Here is a 17,773-nt window from a genome sequence, read left to right as displayed (position 1 = left end):
TCAACCTTAAATTAGAGAAAACATCAAGACCTTGGCATAAAGTTTTAGGGTTAATTTCACCAAAACGCCCTCAAACTGATCTTTAGATTTTGAAACATTTTAAATGAATTTTTAAAGTGCTAGTGTTACCTTCTAGCTTAATGTCTGTTTGGATATGATATGAAGCATATTTAAACATATATGTACTTACTACATAGCAAATTAAATTTGATGTGTTAAATAAAATTTAGGATGGCTATTTTCTATACTTGTCGGATCCCAACTGTTTATAAAGTAGATACAAACGTATTTATAATTTGATCAATGTATTTTAAATATGCTTTAGGTCATATTTGAATAGCCATTTAATGCCTAAGCTAATAGTTAGATTGAAGAAAATATTTGATTCTTACAATATTGATACTTTGTGAATTCAATAAAATTTGAAATTCATGAACCAATTTAAGATATGGGTCATGATTTGAGGATTTTGGTGCAATTAACCCAAGTCAAAATTAAAATAAACATTACAAGGATATTTCAGTTTTGAAAAAGTTAAATTTCAATTACAATGTTGTGGCTTATTGGTTTGAGTGTTCACCTTCCTACAAGTAATTAATCCAAACAAATACATAACAAAGCTTAAGGCTTAACTCGTGTAGTCACCTAAAAACCCTACGAACCTAAACATTGTCGTTGCCGTGTAGGGGGGGGGAGGGGAGAGAGGATTTATTAAATTGGGCATTAATCAAATTAGAAAAAAAAAGTCTAATAGGTTAAAAGCAATAAAAAGATTGAATCGAATATTGAACCAATAATTTTTCTTATTTATAATTAAATGACATTTTAACATATTAATTTTTTGGGTAAATTACAACCAATGTCACTAAACTATTAGTATTTAGTAAGCTTAATGACTTAAATGAAAATTTTGACTAGTTTAATAATCATTTTATAACTTTTTATAGTTGAGTGATCAAAATGTAAACTTACTAATAGTTTAATAACTTTGGGTGTTATTTATCCTTATTTTTTCCTATTAAAAACCATACCACTAATCATAGGTATATGTTAATGTTTATTTCTTTTGTCTTTGGTTCAACTAATCATATGTATATGTTTGTTAATCATTATCTCAATATAATAAATACAGTGTTTAAAAATATTTTTAAAAAATGATAAAACTGGAAAGTCCAAGCGATTGAACCGATCCTTGTGTTAGCACATGCTTTGTCGCCTCGATGTGTTGCTTTAGCAGCCTAATTACGTTTCCAAAGGTTTAACATTATTTCTTTTTTGATTGAGACTTTAACCAAAGTCTTAAAATGGAAGTGGTAAATTCTGACCTACCAAGGGGCAAAGAGGATTTTTGGCATTGTTTAAACATTAGTGATTTGATTGAGATTGAGGTTATTCAAGTATTGAATCTCCCCTTGGAATCAGATCATACAGACTCAAAGCCATGTGGCTGCAGCACCCCGATTGCAAAATAGGTCATAAGACAAAACTGGTGCAGGCTTGGTCACCGGCATTTCAGGTCTGTTCTAAGATTAAACTATGTAAGAGAGCTCTCTTAAAATGGAACAAACTTTGTTTTGGTAACTTGTGACAAAGGAAACTAACAGGGGATTCCCTTTCAACATATTTGTTCATACTTTGCCACAATTTTCTTTCCATGGCCCTAAGGAAAGTGAATCAATTACATGGTTTCAAGGTCAGCGGATGGAGGAATCCAATAACTCACATATTGATGACAGCTTCCTTTTCTTCACCGCATACTTGGAAGAATGCAGAGTTGTCAAGGACAGGATCAGTTCTTATTTGCTTTCTCTGGTCAGTGCTTAAATTTGGATAAATCTAATCTCTTTATTAGTCCAAATTGCCCTCTAATGTTTATGATAATCTTTAAGCAAATACTGGGAGTCGAAGTCAGCGACAACCTTGGGAAATATTTGGAGTACCTTGAAAACCTATCAACCAAAGTAATGGCAAATAACTATATTATGAGTTGTTACCTTCTTGTCTGACTTGATCAACTCAAGTTTGGTGAACATTCACGGTTCTCAATAACTTGAAAACTGTTGAACTATCCATGACTATTTTTTCTTCGTCCTCATAATCAATGGCTCCTCTGCCTAGATCTCTTCTTCCAGCCGCAAGAATTTCATTTAACTTCATTGAACATTGGTCTCGAAACTTACATTCAAATGTCTCTAGATATATTGATCAATGTCTTTATGTAAATATATTGATCAATGTCTCTAAACATGTAGCTCTTGAAGTTTCATGTAAATTGGGTGTTGTCATATCATTATTATTATTTTCTATATAATTATTGTTAGATAATTTTTTTTTCTTTGATTAAAAGTTCTATAATACGAGTTAGAGGATTGAAGGCTTCCAAGCAAAACTTTACTAGGAATACGACAATTTGTTCATCCAATATTTCTATTGATAGTGTCTCCTATTACTTGAAAATCCCTAAGCATTACTATGAACCTAGTCTTGAAGCTATTGATTTAAGTTTCAATTTCTTTTTCCCATACTCTTTTCACTGAAGAAAGTACACTTCACATGCCACCAGTCGTGAATGAAGTTCGCTTGCATCTGTTCAACTAAAATACCTAAAAATAAATAAATAATTACATAAATGATTCAAGTTAAAAAATAATCACCCAATAATTTGAAATGAACAGTAAATTAGGGTGGGGGACTTAAATGGCCGGCACCACCTAGATTTTTATGCCAATCATCACCTAATAATTTTCTCAGGTGTTTAAAAAAATATTTTTTGGGGCACCCTCGTATTTGTTTCCACTCGTATCATACTAATATATTTTACACGAGTATTTTAAAAAAATTGGGCTTGGGGATCCTAATGGTCGGCACCAAATTTACAGATTAAAAATAGATCTTTTTTGGGTGCTGGCCAACTGATGGCTGGCACCCACTTTTTCAGAAAAAAATTTAGGGTTGGGGGTACTAGATGGCCGGCTTCAGCTTTCTCGGGGACCGAAAATTTTTTTTCATCTGCTAGGACATTGATGGCCGCATCCTTGTACCAGATTTGAGAAAAAAATTTGGGTGCTGGGACATTGGTGGCGGGCATCCTTGTACCAGATTTGAAATTTTTTTTTAGGTGCTGGGACACTGATGGTTGACACCCACTTGGTCTATATATATGGAAGGTCTTGGGGTGTGATATTGTAGTTGGTTAGAAAAAAATTGTTGAGCGTACCACAAAATGAGAGCATCTGGGAGTGTACTATCAAATGTGGATATTGATTTTGGTAGTGTATCATCAAATAAGTGTGATGTAGTGGGCTGCAGATGGGAGTATTTGGGAGTGTACAATCGAATTTTGGGGTTGAATCATATATTGTCATTTTTCAATAGAGTTGAATTATATACTGTCATGTGAATCGCAAAGGTTATGCCATTAAGGGTCAGATGACTTCTTCCACCATAGATAGTGAACTGTGTAGACCGGTTATGGTTAAAGAATATGACAGGCGAACAAGACCTGATTCAAGCAGAATACGACTAACTGTGGAGAAACTATTATTCAAAATGTTTGTAATATTTTTGTATCCGTAAATCAATTTTAGTCTGTATTATTTGTTGGTTGAATTTTATATTTTTGTATAAAAATTGGTCTAAAATGTTTGTTTTATTTTGGGGTGCTGTAAAAATGTTTTAATCCGTATTTGTTGGTCGAATTTTATATTTTTGTATATAAATTATAAATATTTCGTAAATTAGTTTTGTAGAATGTTCGTGTTTTCTTATATTATTATTTGCGTAATATTATTTGTTGGAATCATATATTTTTAACTTAATATTTTGTATTATGCCAACTTGATAATTACGATAAAAATTCCAATTTGACTTGATATTTTGTACTAGCCAACTTGATATTTTGTATTATGGGGATTACCTCCAAAATGTTGGATCAACTACTCAAACTATCGGAAATCTACTATACTTGCGTACGGAAAAAACAAACCGTACGCTAACCAAATACGCTCAGTAGTATTTCTCTGATTCAAGCTAAAGCAAGCAAATGCAAGCCAATGCATATATTTCATACAATCTCAATTTATAACCTAATCTCATGCCATTTCATACCAAAACACTTTCATTGATGTATAGACAAGTATATAATCAACTTGCAACCAAATCATACACATATTCATACTAAAATTTCATGAATACATAACTTGTATATAGCCATCTTACATAACAATTCACCATATGTATACCTAATTTACCTTATCACATTCATTTCACATAGTACCAATACATTTCATATTGTTTTCTGTAGGCACATGTATATTCAATTTCATAACAACAATTAACCATTTTCGAGCCTATTACTTCATTCGCAGTCAATCCACCCCCATGGCTCGTTCTCGGTTTGTTTTATAAAATCATTTGTATCTTACCGTATTCACAATTCAATATCATTTCATTTCATACATCATTTAACCAATTCAAGTATTTATAACCCTATTAACTAGACACGGATTCAGAATGGATACACTGATCTGTCACCCCGGGTTGCCCGACGATGATGGCTTTCACAATTTGATTATTTTGTCACCCCGAGTTGTCCAACAACGATGACTTTATATGTACAATCTATGAATTTGGTTTGTCCAGAAATGATGGCTTTCAATCAAATAATCTAACCCTATGACATGCTAGCTATATCCAACTCGGTCCGAACAGCTAATATGGTAACCAAATTTTCAATTCATTATATATAGTTCAAATCACACTTTATCATATCCAGTTAACCATCAATTCATCATATAATACAACAGGTTTCAACTCAATTTCATACAAATTCTCATATGTCAATCAAATCATACATTTTTCTATTCTATTCAATTTAGTCTCTATCTTGATAATCACTTCCAATCGAAGCAGTTCAATTCAAAAATCCAATAACAATTCACCTCTATATTATATGATGCAAAATAACATGAATATACAGTAATAAAAAATGCTTCAAGCAGGATGCTTTATCAGAAGAATTTCTGAAATCGCGCCCATGTTGACGCGCTTTTGCTATAGTAGGTCCTGAAAAATAATTTCGAGTTGACGTTTCTGAGCGAATAGTATAAAAAATGCTTCAAGTAGGATGCTTTATCAGAAGAATTTATGAAATCACGCCCTCGTGGACGCGCTTTTGCTACAGTAGCATGTTTGGGGTGAGGCTATAAATGAGGCAAAAAATGTTCTCAGATGCATAAGTTACAGAGCAAAAAAATTTAGAGAGGCTAAGAAGGTTAGAAATTAAATATGAGTGAACGTATTAGTGCTGTTATTTACTATGATGGCGAGGTTTGCCACACCGAGAACGGTGTTATTTTTTTTTGGAGAATACGGTGCGACTGGTTTTTAACCAGAATATAGATTTGACAGAACTTCGTAAAAGAATTAGGCGTAAAATTTTTGGAACGACGCCAATGAAAGTTCTGTCTATTACGTATCGATTTTGTTCTTCTGTTAACCCGGTGACATATGACTCGTTCGACATAAAAGGTGCTCGTAGCTTAGAGTCAGTGGTGTAGACTCATCTTGCTAGTGCAGCACCTTATATTGAGTTATATGTACAATTTACATCGCCAAATGATGTACTTGCGACCGATGTTCGAGATGTATACACGACCCTGGCTGACACTCGGTTAGCGGGTTACAAAACACAGAACAACTCATGTTTGGTAGCGGTGTGGAATGCACATCCCCTGTAAGACACTTTGTCGGTGGATGAGACATGTACGTCGGTGGCTCGATGTTTGATGCTGGAAATACGTACTGGGGAACGATATCAAGTTTTAGTGGTTGACAATCTACATCCAATTGGGGACATTATGAAATGCCCAGAAGAAGGGATGATGTACTCCCTACGACGTCCACCGATGAGGGGACCTCGTACGCTGCAGATGATGGTGGGTTAGAAGATGACTCTGATGTGGACCCACCTCGAGAGCCTGGGCCCGATAGTGCAGAAGTTGGCTTATTTTTTGAATCGAAGCCTATTTTAACAAAACCTGAAGATGCTGAAAGGAGTTTAGATGAAGAAGAAAATCCACGATTCAGAGCATACTCACCTCCAGCCCAAATGCATAATGTCGATCTGTCTGCAGATGATGCATTAGAGTTTCCAGATCTACCACACCGGTTGCATGATCGTACAAGTTCGGGGCTAGATTTGGGTGAATTTGAAGTTGGTAATCAGTTTTCCAACAAGGATAGTTTTATTGGTGCTTTGAAACAACATAGCATCAAAAACAGCGTTAACTACCACGTCGTTAAATCCAAATCTGATACGTTTGAGGCAAAGTGTGCCGTGCAAGACGGCATATGTTCATGGAAAATCTACGCCTCGTTAAGGAAAAGGACAGGGTTATGGGAGATAAAAAAGTACAAATGTCCACAAACATGTACTGCTGGTACAGTATTGACGATTTCTGAATAATACAGTTATTATGTAATGTTGCATTATTTAATATACTCCATTTATAGGTGTTTCACAAGATCATACCAGGATGGATTCAGCTATGTTAGCTAGCTTGATACTGCCCACGGTGAAAGCAGATCTCAGGACTTCAGTGCCGTTGTTAATTGCCAATATTCGTAGCCAAATGGGGTACACACCCTCTTACCATAAGGCTTGGATAGCTAAGCAAAAGACGTTGGAGAAGATGCATAGTGGGTGGGATGCCTCATATAATGAAATATGGCATTGGTGTCAAGTGCTAGAGAGATACGTCCCAGGTGCCATCACAGACCTTGAAACGGAACATGTGTACTACAACGGTCGATTGCTACGTGGATGTCAAGTGTTCAAACGCCTGTTTTGAACCTTTAAGCAATGTTGAGACGTATTTCCATACTGTAAGCCATTGGTACAAATTGATGGTACCTTTATGTTTGGTAGGTATACTAATCGGCTATTGCTTACAGTGGCACAGGATGGCGGTGGGAGAATTCTTCCAATTGCGTTTGCAATAACACCGGGAGAGTCATCTGATGATTGTGATTTCTTTCTATCTAGGTTAAGGTGGCATGTGTGCCTCCAACCTGATATCTGTGTTATTTTAGATTGGGGTACAGGTATACTAGCTGCATTTGATCGACAGGGAAGCTTATGGCAGTGCACACACCATCGATATTGCCTAAGGCACGTTGCTTCCAACTACTACAGGTAATATCCATCTAAGAGCGAACGTCGACAAGTGACCAACATGGGTATTTAGTCTTTATCTGTGTTATTTCGTTTGTCAATTTGAATTAGTTGTAAATGAAGAAGTGGTATGTAATATTTGCTATGAACTTATATTGGCAGGGTATAAAATAAATAAAGACCGTTTCACGAGATGTTGGCAATTTTGCGTTCAATTAACGGAGAAGGGGCAGACTACCTTTGTAACATACGTTTCGAACAGTAGGCATAAGCATACGACGGCGGCCTACGATATGGTCATATGACCTCAAACCTGGCTGAATACATAAATTCTGTTCTAAAAAGAATGCGTCATCTACCGATAACATCGGTTGTGCAAGAGACATATTTTCGTTTGACGGTGCTATTTCCAAAGCGAGCAGCGAGTTATGCAGGCCAGATGCATGGAGGCCATGTATGATGCAGTAAGGTAGTACAAGAAATTAACAAGGCCAAGGCACGAGCGAACACTATGCACACAGTGTGTCACGATCGAGACAACTTATGGTTTCGCGTGACAGAGTTTGACAGACTGCACCAAGGTATTGTTGGGGGCAATATTGTATACACTTGCAAAACAGGACTTGCGACTGTGGGATGTTTGATGCACTTCGTTATCCATGCGCTCATATTATTGCAGCTTGTCAGACTCTCTGTCTGGATCCGATGAGCTATGGGGATGAAGTGTACAAATTAGAAAACATGTACAACGTCTGGAGACATGTTTTCCCATCAGTCCTAGATGAACGTAAGTGGCCGCCCGTATCTCTTGCTCCTTTTAAGCTGTTACCGGATAGAGAATTGCGTCGCAAACCAAAGGCTCGACCTTGCTCGACTAGAATACGTAATAATATAGATATCCGAGAAACAGCCAGTCAACAGAATTTTGTGCGGATGGTGTAGGAATCCAGGCCATACAAGTCGATCATGCCCAAATTGCAATAGTTGAATGTCACTGTAAACAAATTATATTTTTTTGTACCAATCAAAACATTTTGTAAAATCTAACATTTTGTTAGTAAAATTTTTAATTGTTAATTGTATTAATTGTTAGTAAATTTATCAAATTATATCATATTAGGGTTAGGTTTAGGGTTAAAATTTTTGTTAAGATTAGGGTTATAGGGTTTTTATGTTAAGGGTTGGGGTTTTTAAGTTAAGGGTTAGGGTTTTTAAGTTAAGGGTTAGGGTTTTTAAGTTAAGGGTTTAGTGTTTTTAAGTTAACGGTTAGGGTTAGGGTTTTTGTTAGGGTTTGTCAAATAAATTATAAATTTAATTATAAATTATAAATTTATAAATTTTTAATAAATTAGTTTAGGGTTTTTAAGTTAAGGGTTAGGGTTTTTAAGTTAAAAGTTAGGGTTAGGGTTTTTGTTAGGGTTTGTCAATTAATATCAAAATTTAATTATAAATTATAAATTTATAAATTTCTATTTTATTACATCAAATAATATCAAAATGTTCAAAATGTTTGTACAAATATATTAAAATACAAATCAATCTCCGTGCCCACCAAATTCAGTGCCACATGACGGCCGTCGACGGTTACGCGCTGGATTCCTCATTTGTCTAGCTTCCGGCGGGGGTTGTGATTGCTCCGGCAGGGATTCTGTTTCCTCCAGTAGGGCATCTAGTTGTCGGTGTTGGGACGATGAGCCACCTTGATAGAATAGTGAATGTGGAGGTGTTTGCATCACCAACGGTGACGGTGTTTGAAACCCATACGGTGATGGGGATTGGTAATAAGAAGAGCTCCTCGACGGCCCCTCTTGCGATCCTTCGTGCGATGCTGGCCTATACATCGGCGGTCCACTCGGCATAACAGAAAATGGAGATGAATCGGGCCATTGACTCCAACCTGCCATGAGACTCGAAAAAGGAAACATATAAGGGTTAGGATACATTAAGGGGCTAGGATACGCACCTGACATCATCTGAAAAGGTTGTGCCGTAGGTATCATCGGTTGAATTGTTGGGTTGGGTGACTGTGTCGGTACTGTTGCTGGGCCTGATGAAGTTATGGGCGCTGATGATGGGCCAGGTGAATTTCTGGGCCTTGTTGATGGGCCTGCGTTGTCATCCCTTCGTCTTGGATTTAAAGGCCCACGTCTTTCCCTTTAGACACGCAATTGTCGCTGCCTCTCCTCTACCGACAATAAATACGGCTTGCCATAGATCCTAAACCATGGCATGTATTCCGGCACGCACGCTAACTCCGGAACGATGATCGGTTCCATAGTAGGTATATACTCATACTGATCTTCCCACATTTCGATGTAGTGAGACCAGAATCTCGACCAATCTGTATGCAGTTGTCGTAGGTCGATTTTGTGTTGATCATCAAACACCTCAGGTGCCACGAGAATCGGTTGTCTACATCCAAATTGCCGTAACACTCTGTCTGACTGGTGCATCTCCATGGTCGCATAGCTGATCAACGCGACTTTTGCGTGCCAAGCGTTTGGATTTTATAAGAACTCATCCGAAATTACTGCCCGAATTTTCGGATCCTCGTATGGTGTCCATTGAAACTATATAAACATGATAGAAATATTAGTTATATACATAATACTAAATACTAAATACTAAATACTAAATACTAAATACTAAATACCAATCGACTAGCTCATGATGGAAATATAAATTTTATTTAATACTTACATGTGCTTCCGACTGTTGGTCTAATAGAAGCCGTATATCTTCAAGAGAGGTAGGTAATCGAGCATAACTTGCCGGATGGTTACACCTAATTAAAAAAAATTTAGCATACTATTATTTTTAAAAATCTACATAATAATTGTAAAAAATCTAATATAAAATTTACCTCGTTATTAGTGGGAATGTATATGGGTGGTCCACTCGAGGACGTAGAAATGGAAAGCGAAACCGTGCCCATGACTGCAGTAGTGACAGGCAACCTCCGATTTTCGCTTTACTCGGTCGCGTCGCTCCGCACATCTCCCGATATAATGTTGCCAAGACGGTAGACCCCCAACTCAATTCACCAGTTGCTCTAAAATCAATGAGTTTCAGCAGCCATCTTGGATGTACGAGGTTTCGTGACAAGTCCGGCATCAGATAACCTCCACTTATCTGAAGAATGTATGCCTGAGCATATTGAATTATTTCTACTTCAGTTGAATCATCATCCGGCTCCGGGAATGTGTCTCATAGCTAGCCCATCTCTATCCGACCTCCATTAATTTTCTTCGGAATAGCGCCCAAAAGCTCGTAGCACACCGCTCCCCAATCGCCAGATTGAACAGACCTGGTGATTGGGTACCCGTCCACCGGCAATCCCAATTGCAGATTTACATCTTCCAAAGTGATAGTGCACTCTCCACATGGAAGATGGAATGTGTGCATCTCGGGTCTCCACCTCTCGATCAACGCACTGATAAGTTTTGGGTCCAACTTGCATCCCCAGCCTACTGTCGCCATGTGCCAAAAACCCACTTTCCGCAGGTAATTCTCTACCAATGGTGATGGAGGACCATGCATATTCCGGATATAGCATTCCAATATCCGATCTACAGACTTTTATAACAAATAATAAATTAATAATTATCTAAAATTGCATAAATAAAAAAATCTTAAATAATATTTAAAAAATAAATTTAACACTTACCATTTTCATTTTTTCGACGGATATGTCTGGCCATTGCTAAATTCGTACAAATTTTTACGATTTAAAAAAATTTTAAAAAATTATTTTTTTTAAAATAATTAAAAATAGGGATTTAAGAGAAATTTAAGAGGAAATTGAGAGCAAAATAAAATTAAATATGGATTTGAGAGAAATTTGGAAGGAAATTGAGAGCAAATTGAGAGAAAATTGAGAAAATAATTGAGAGAGGATTAGTTTGTGAAAAAAATGAAAGGGTGGGGGGTTTTATAGTTTTTTTTTACCGTTAGGGGGGGCAACGGTCAAAAAAATGACCGTTGCACTGTTCACGCGCGGGGAAAACGCGTCCCCAGGGGCGCGCTACGTGGCAACAAATCGCGTCCCAATGGCACGCTTTGCCTACGTGGCAGCAAAGCGCGTACTCGTAAGCGCGCTTTGTGTCCATGCAAGCAAAGCGCACTCCCAGGACGCATTTTGCTGACGCGTTTTGCTGACACCGCACTGACGGGGACGCGTTTTCGGGGAAAAGGGCCCATTCTGGTAAATAATAAAATATCGGGCCCATTTTGGTAAATTTTAAAAAAAGGGCCTTTAATGGTATTTTGCCCGTATTTTTTATCTTATTTTAATATCTCATATGGGTTAGCCAATGAATTATAAAGGGCTAAAACTATTTTTTCTAATATTTTTTAATTTTTAGAGTTAGGGCTAAATTGATAGATTTTGTAAATGTTGAAGGCCAAATTTATTAATTTTTTTAGAACTAGAACTAAAATGACAAATTTTGAAAACATTGGGAGCTAAATTTGTTAAATTTTGTACATTTAAGATCAAATTTATAAAATGTATTAACATTAGAGGTGTAATTCTATTACTAGACTAATATAAAAACTTACATCAACTCGAGTGATTAAAATATTTAATTTTGAAGATTTTAGTAATCAAATTACAAAATTAATAATTGAATAACCAAAATGGAACGAAAGACACCATCTTTATAATTTACCCATAAAAAGTAATTTTCAGCATTTTTAACGTTATTATTTAACAAAAAAAAAATTTAAGATCAGTTAAATTGCATCTTTCGAAATGCACAAGAATCAATTTACCCATTTTTCAATAAAACAATCCATCCTTGAGTATAAAAGGCTTCCCTCATACTTTTACAATATCTATTCTTTACATTGCTTGGAGGAGAGGTCCAGTAGGAATGGGGTTTGCATTCTTACTCTTGAAACCATGGAAACAAAATATGCAAATCATAGGAAGGAAGTGGTCAAAAGGGCATCAACACCAGCAGCTTCATCACCTTGTCACTTCCTGCTTTTCTTCTAATCCTCTTAAGTTTAGTTACATATATAGTCTAAGGGTTTTCATTTTTAATCTTTTAAGCTTGCTGTATACCATAAAAAATTATCTTTGATTAAGAAAATAATAGTGATAACGAAATAATCAAATTACATTAGTGATAACGAAATCTCAACGCAATTCCCTCAATTAAACTAGTTTATAATCCTTTGACAAAGAAGAGATAGTTGACATGCCATCTATACAATAAATAGATCATAAATTTGTTTAAACTCCATCCCAAGTTTGCTACAACATCATACAGTTTCCCTACTACATTGTGCATCAAATCAGCACCGGAAAATATATATTAACACTTTGAAGCAAAATCTGGTACCTTAATTCGGTTATGCAGTAAATAATCAGTCTTCTTCTCACATCTCGTTGTCTAGTATATCGCGCATCATTTGTATCGGAATAAGGCCTTCAGTCCGGATTGCCTCTTTGTTTGGATCAGGACTGATGAAGAATAAAGTAGGCAACCCTCTAACCTGGTACAACAGAATTTCCAGTTCCATTCACTCACTACTTTACTAAAATGACTGGAAGACTTCTAGTCAAATTGACATTTGGAAAGAAGCTACTTTAATCAGGTGAATGGTTGCTTGGATTTGGACGTGTCAGATACGGGTATGCATCCAACTAATATTTTCATTTTTTAAAAAGTTCTTTTCCCCTATACTTGAAGGGTTCTGGGAGGGTAATGTCCCCATACCTTGTTTGAATGAGTCGGACATGGATACTTTTAAGAAAAATGTAGTGTTGAAGCACCACAACTAGAGAAACAAATTGTGAGAAAGAAGTTGAGGAATAAATATTACTTGAAACTTACCTGCATATCTTGCGCAAATTGATGCTCTTCATCGGTATCAACTTTGACAATAATTGCATTTTTCTCATACTCCACTGCTAGCTGTGATTAAAAAGAGAAAGAAAAAACTAAACGGTTATACTTGACTTAATCTCCAAACCAGGTCAAACAAGTCAAGCTGGTCCTACATGTTAACGAGTAGAAATTTAGGTGAGTTAACAAAAATAAGTAATCCAGTTGACTCCAAAACTTTTTATAGCAAAGCAACCAAATATAAAGGCAAACCCCAGTTTAATGCAACCAAATGTCTGAATTTAATTTGAGAAGAAATGGGGTACTTAAGTTCTGCAAGGTGATTCCTAGACTTTTTCTAGCACATAACTTAGTTAAGGGCAGTGTTTCTGCCACTTTTCCCAGAAATCGGCATCCCAAAATATTTCAAAAACATATAAGCTACTTTAAAAACTGTGTTGAAGCTGAGAAATTTCAGAAAGCATCTTACTTGAGCATTAAATGCAAAACTGCAGCATTTTTCAATGCCATTTCAATGGACCCACCACCAACATTTAAGTTCATGCTATGTTAACGAATGAGATATCAAAAATGTTTGCAGAAAACTCACGATAGCATCTTTAGTTAGCAGTCTATTCTGTAGTGCAAAATGTCAAGAACATTGCTGCTCCTTTAGTTCTACCACAAAGGCTACTCTCAAGGAGAGAAATGAGTATCTCAAACCTTCCTAGAGTTCTGGAAGAGAAACAAAAGTCCCATACTAGTCCTATTTCACGGAACTACTTCAATAACATGAGTCCAACTAAATATCTGGAAGTTTCAGGTTGTCCTATTTCACGGAACTACTTCAATAACATGAGTCCAACTAAATATCTGGAAGTTTCAGGTTATGGACTTGCTTTCCACTACCCATTTTTTAGGTTTCATCAATGATCTAGTGCATGGGCTTGTTTTCAGTCCTAAGATCCAGAAAATCTATCATGCAATCTGAAATATAATTTCCTCACCGATAACCCGTACCATGAAATTAATCTATTTTGGTAAGTACCACGAGATTAATCTATTTTGGTAAGTACCGCATCCAGACCAGAACTTGGCTGAAACGAAATCATAGTTTCATCTTCTACTTGATTACATTAGTATGATTGCAGTTTATTCTGGTAAAATTTTATCGCAAAATTGAGATACATGCCAAACTGATACGTCCATCAGATAGCAAAAATACTATCCTTATCCATGGATGCTATCAATTCGGACAACATGTAAACGTAGCACAAGTTCTAGGATAGTCAGAAAATTCTCTTAAAATGATTTGGAAGGCTTAGGAATTAATTGCATATCCATGATGGTGGAGGACAACTGGACAAGCTTATGTTAATCGGACTTGGATGAGAGCATTAGATACAAGTAGTGTCCAGCATGAGTAAATTTTTTCCATGTATTTAGATTTTTTTGGTGAGTCATATCCTCATACCCATGTCCGGATATGCATCGAACACAGGTATTTCGAGAAAACAAAGAGTGGGAGCAACATAGGGATAGGTTACCATTTCAAGTTCTCAATGGTTACTGTAAAATATGTTCAAAATTGAAAGAACCTCAAACTCAACCAACTCAGACAAAACATTAAATGTTAGTCATCCTATCATTTTCATAAATAATCCAGAGTTAAAATAAAGCTTACCATTTCAAGTTCTTGAGCCATCAAAATACAAGGCCCACACCATGTTGCATAGAAATCAATAATTATGGGTACTCTTCTCTCCCCTCTTACTAGCTCCTCAATTTCTTGAGATGACATCTTTTTCTGCTCACCCAAAATGACAATATCAAAGTCATCAATTTTCAAAAGTCAATAATACACCATTTCATTATGGACAAAAGCAGAAAATGAAAAGCATCCTCCTACAAAAGTTTCCATTAATAATTAGTATCCTCTATTCAAAGTAAATCAATTGATCTATTTCTCAATAGCAAAGGCAAGGATGCGGGCGGAAGCAGGACTTAGTCCACCTCATACCCTGCTCTTGCAAGGGTACTGAAAAACATTTGCCTCCATAGATGTTGGTTACATATATAATCATTCCAAATTACTCCTAGTCGCCCCACTCCACTTTTTACTAATGATTTTTAGTTTAATTGTACAAATATGTATTATAACTTTGTTAATGAACAAAACTTCACCATATACAATTATTTTGTATATGGATACATATGCATATACATATACATATACATATACATATACATATACATATACATATACCTATTCCTATTCCTATATAAAAGATTATTGTATATATATGGTTTTAGTATATACAATATATAGTAAAATTATAAATTTTGAACGGCAAGGAGGAGCAAAACCATCTTTTCCACCAGCCCCTTCCATTTTTTATTTTGTTTTGCCAACCCTACAAACAATCTATCTAAAGAAGTATAATAACTGCATTAATACTCTTCAAATTCCTCTATTTTTTTTTCTCAAAATTTCAGCAACCCAACAGGGAAAAAAGCTACAAACTGAATTATATGTATATGGGAAGATTAATGAGAAACAAAAACGAAAAAGACAATTGAATTCCAAGTCAACAATCAATAATTTCACTTATCTTTCCAGTGATGAATAACCTAAAAAAATGAAATTCATAAAAGCACTTCATTTATCTTCCTTTTTTTTTTTTTTTCAATTTTGACAGAAACCCAGTAGTGCAAATGGCAAAGCAAAACAAACCCAGAAATGAAAATAAAAATAAATTAAAGAAGAAAGAAGAAGAATTACCACAAGATAATCTTCCCTGACATATTTGCCAAGTGGGGGTTTGCAAAGCAGCTTTCTGGGTTGTGTTGAAAGTGAGAAAGGTCTAACCTTTGTTGTAGAGAAGAAGAGTGAGTTTTGGGAATGTATTTTTGATGAAGAAACAATGGGTGAAAGTGAAGGAATTTGATGAGGAAGTGTGTGGATTTGGAGGAGAGCCATCTTTTGAAAATGAAAAAAAATAGAGGTTTAAGCCTTCAAGTATTTGCAGTTTGAGGGGTTTAACCAAGCAAGAAACGTTTTGTAGATATTATAGTGGATATGTTTGGTTACATGAATATTCTTATTCACCTACGGAATTAAGATTTCCTCATTTCGCAGGCCGGACGAGGAGGGATAGTAAAAAGTCGATTATTCCATATTATTATGTTTTAGTTTTGGCTGGAACTATGTTGAATATTTCATATATTATTCGAATTAATTTTATTTATTCGGATAATGATTTCTATTAAGGTATTCATTCATGATCTAATTCTTATTTATTTTAATATTTTACATTTTAAAAATTAATTCAATAAAATTGAATATTTAGTGAATATATATACATAAAGGATATCTTCAAATTAATAGTAAAACTAATTAATTATTAATTCAATTGGTATCTACATTATTATGTATGTAGGAGTATGTATATTAACTAAAAAATAAATTCTCAACTATAACAACATTGGTCATATGCCCATATTGACTAAATGTGGGTTTGGATAGATGGTGGGATGTAATACGTTTACCTTATTTTTTGTTTTACGCTACAATATCTTTACAATATCTAATCTCATCGTCACCAATGTTTTTACACTAACTACAAATAAATACACCATTCATCTAAACCTACCTAGAATACATTTTAAATTTATCAGCCAAAATCTATTTCACCAAACCGATTTTAGCCTGACATTTTTTTGGATAAATTACACCAACAGTCACCCAATTTTGGGGTAGCTGACAAAACAGTCATCTAGGTTTCATTTCAGTCACTCAACTTTCGAAAAGTTACAAAACAATCACTAACGTTATAAAAAAGTGACAAAATATTCACTGCTTAACAGTTTTTGTTAGGGTGTTAACTGGACCGCTGACGTGGCAAGTTAACCAGCTGATGTGGCAAGTTAACTTGCCACGTTGGTGAAACGACTAATGGGTCTTGGTTTGGGGCGAGTTTAGGGAAAAAAATTGAAGGGTTATGGGTTTAGGGGTAAAAAATTAGAAATAGATTAGGATTAAGGGGATTTGGGGGGAAAAAAAGAAAATCGATTTGGGGAAATTTTGATTGTGATTTGGGGGTTTTTTTAGGGTTGAAACTGATTTGAAAATCAATTAAGAAAGGTTTAGGGTTAAAAATTGATTAATAATCGATTAACAAGGTATAAGGGTTTAGGGTAAGATTGGTCTTTTTTCGTTTGGGGAGAAAAGAAGACAAAACCAGAAACCATTCAGTGTTTTTGATTCTTAGCGATAATGGGCAATAGAAGATAAGCTACCAATGTTGTTACATCCACTTTAACGGGTAAGTTGTTGCATTTAGTTTTTTATTTTTTGGATTTCAATGTTGTTATTTCGATTTAGGGTTATTTAGGGTTATTTCGATTTCAATTTTGATTTCGATTCTGATTTTGATTTTGATTTTGATTTCGATTTTGATTTTGAAACACTCACTGATTCTGATTTTGATTTTGATTTCAATTTTGATCTCGATTTAGATTTTGATTTAGATTTTGATTTCAGTTTGGTTATTAAAGTGTATGACATATAATGTATATTGTATGCCATGTGCATGATGTTTATTTTTTGTATCCACCATTGTATGAATGCCATTTTCAAACTGATGTTTATTGTGTATATCTGTCATTGTTTGTATCCAAGTTGCTATATTGTATGTGGCAATATCAAAATTTGTTATTTACCTTCTTTATTGTATTGGTTATTGTCTGTTATTGTGTGCCATGT

General features: G+C 35.2%; 1 protein-coding gene across 1 annotated transcript; it reads right to left on the bottom strand.

Moving 5' to 3' along the window:
• Nucleotides 1-12,307: 12,307 nt before the first annotated feature.
• On the bottom strand, nt 12,308-16,034 carry LOC105778129 (thioredoxin-like protein CITRX, chloroplastic). The gene is made up of 4 exons (XM_012601744.2): nt 15,791-16,034; nt 14,693-14,815; nt 13,018-13,098; nt 12,308-12,676 (listed from the first exon to the last, which is right to left on the bottom strand). The coding sequence occupies exons 1-4, from the start codon at nt 15,986-15,988 to the stop codon at nt 12,560-12,562; spliced, it is 519 nt and encodes a 172-aa protein (XP_012457198.1). The 5' UTR covers nt 15,989-16,034; the 3' UTR covers nt 12,308-12,559.
• Nucleotides 16,035-17,773: the final 1,739 nt, after the last annotated feature.

This window comes from Gossypium raimondii, chromosome 10 (genome assembly GCF_025698545.1).
Source record: "Gossypium raimondii isolate GPD5lz chromosome 10, ASM2569854v1, whole genome shotgun sequence".
NCBI classification, from domain to species: Eukaryota; Viridiplantae; Streptophyta; class Magnoliopsida; order Malvales; family Malvaceae; genus Gossypium; species Gossypium raimondii.
The sequence above is the reverse complement of the archived record's forward strand: the minus strand, read 5'-3'. Positions and strand labels throughout refer to the sequence as shown.

Bases quoted from the DNA above. Each gene is read 5' to 3' on its own strand.
- LOC105778129 (XM_012601744.2), bottom strand. From the start codon at position 15,988: ATGGCTCTCCTCCAAATCCACACACTTCCTCATCAAATTCCTTCACTT. The intron at 14,816-15,790 runs GTAATTCTTCTT...TTGGGTGAGCAG, and splicing joins TCAGGGAAGATTATCTTGTG to AAAAAGATGTCATCTCAAGA. The intron at 13,099-14,692 runs GTAAGCTTTATT...TTTTAATCACAG, and splicing joins TGGCTCAAGAACTTGAAATG to CTAGCAGTGGAGTATGAGAA.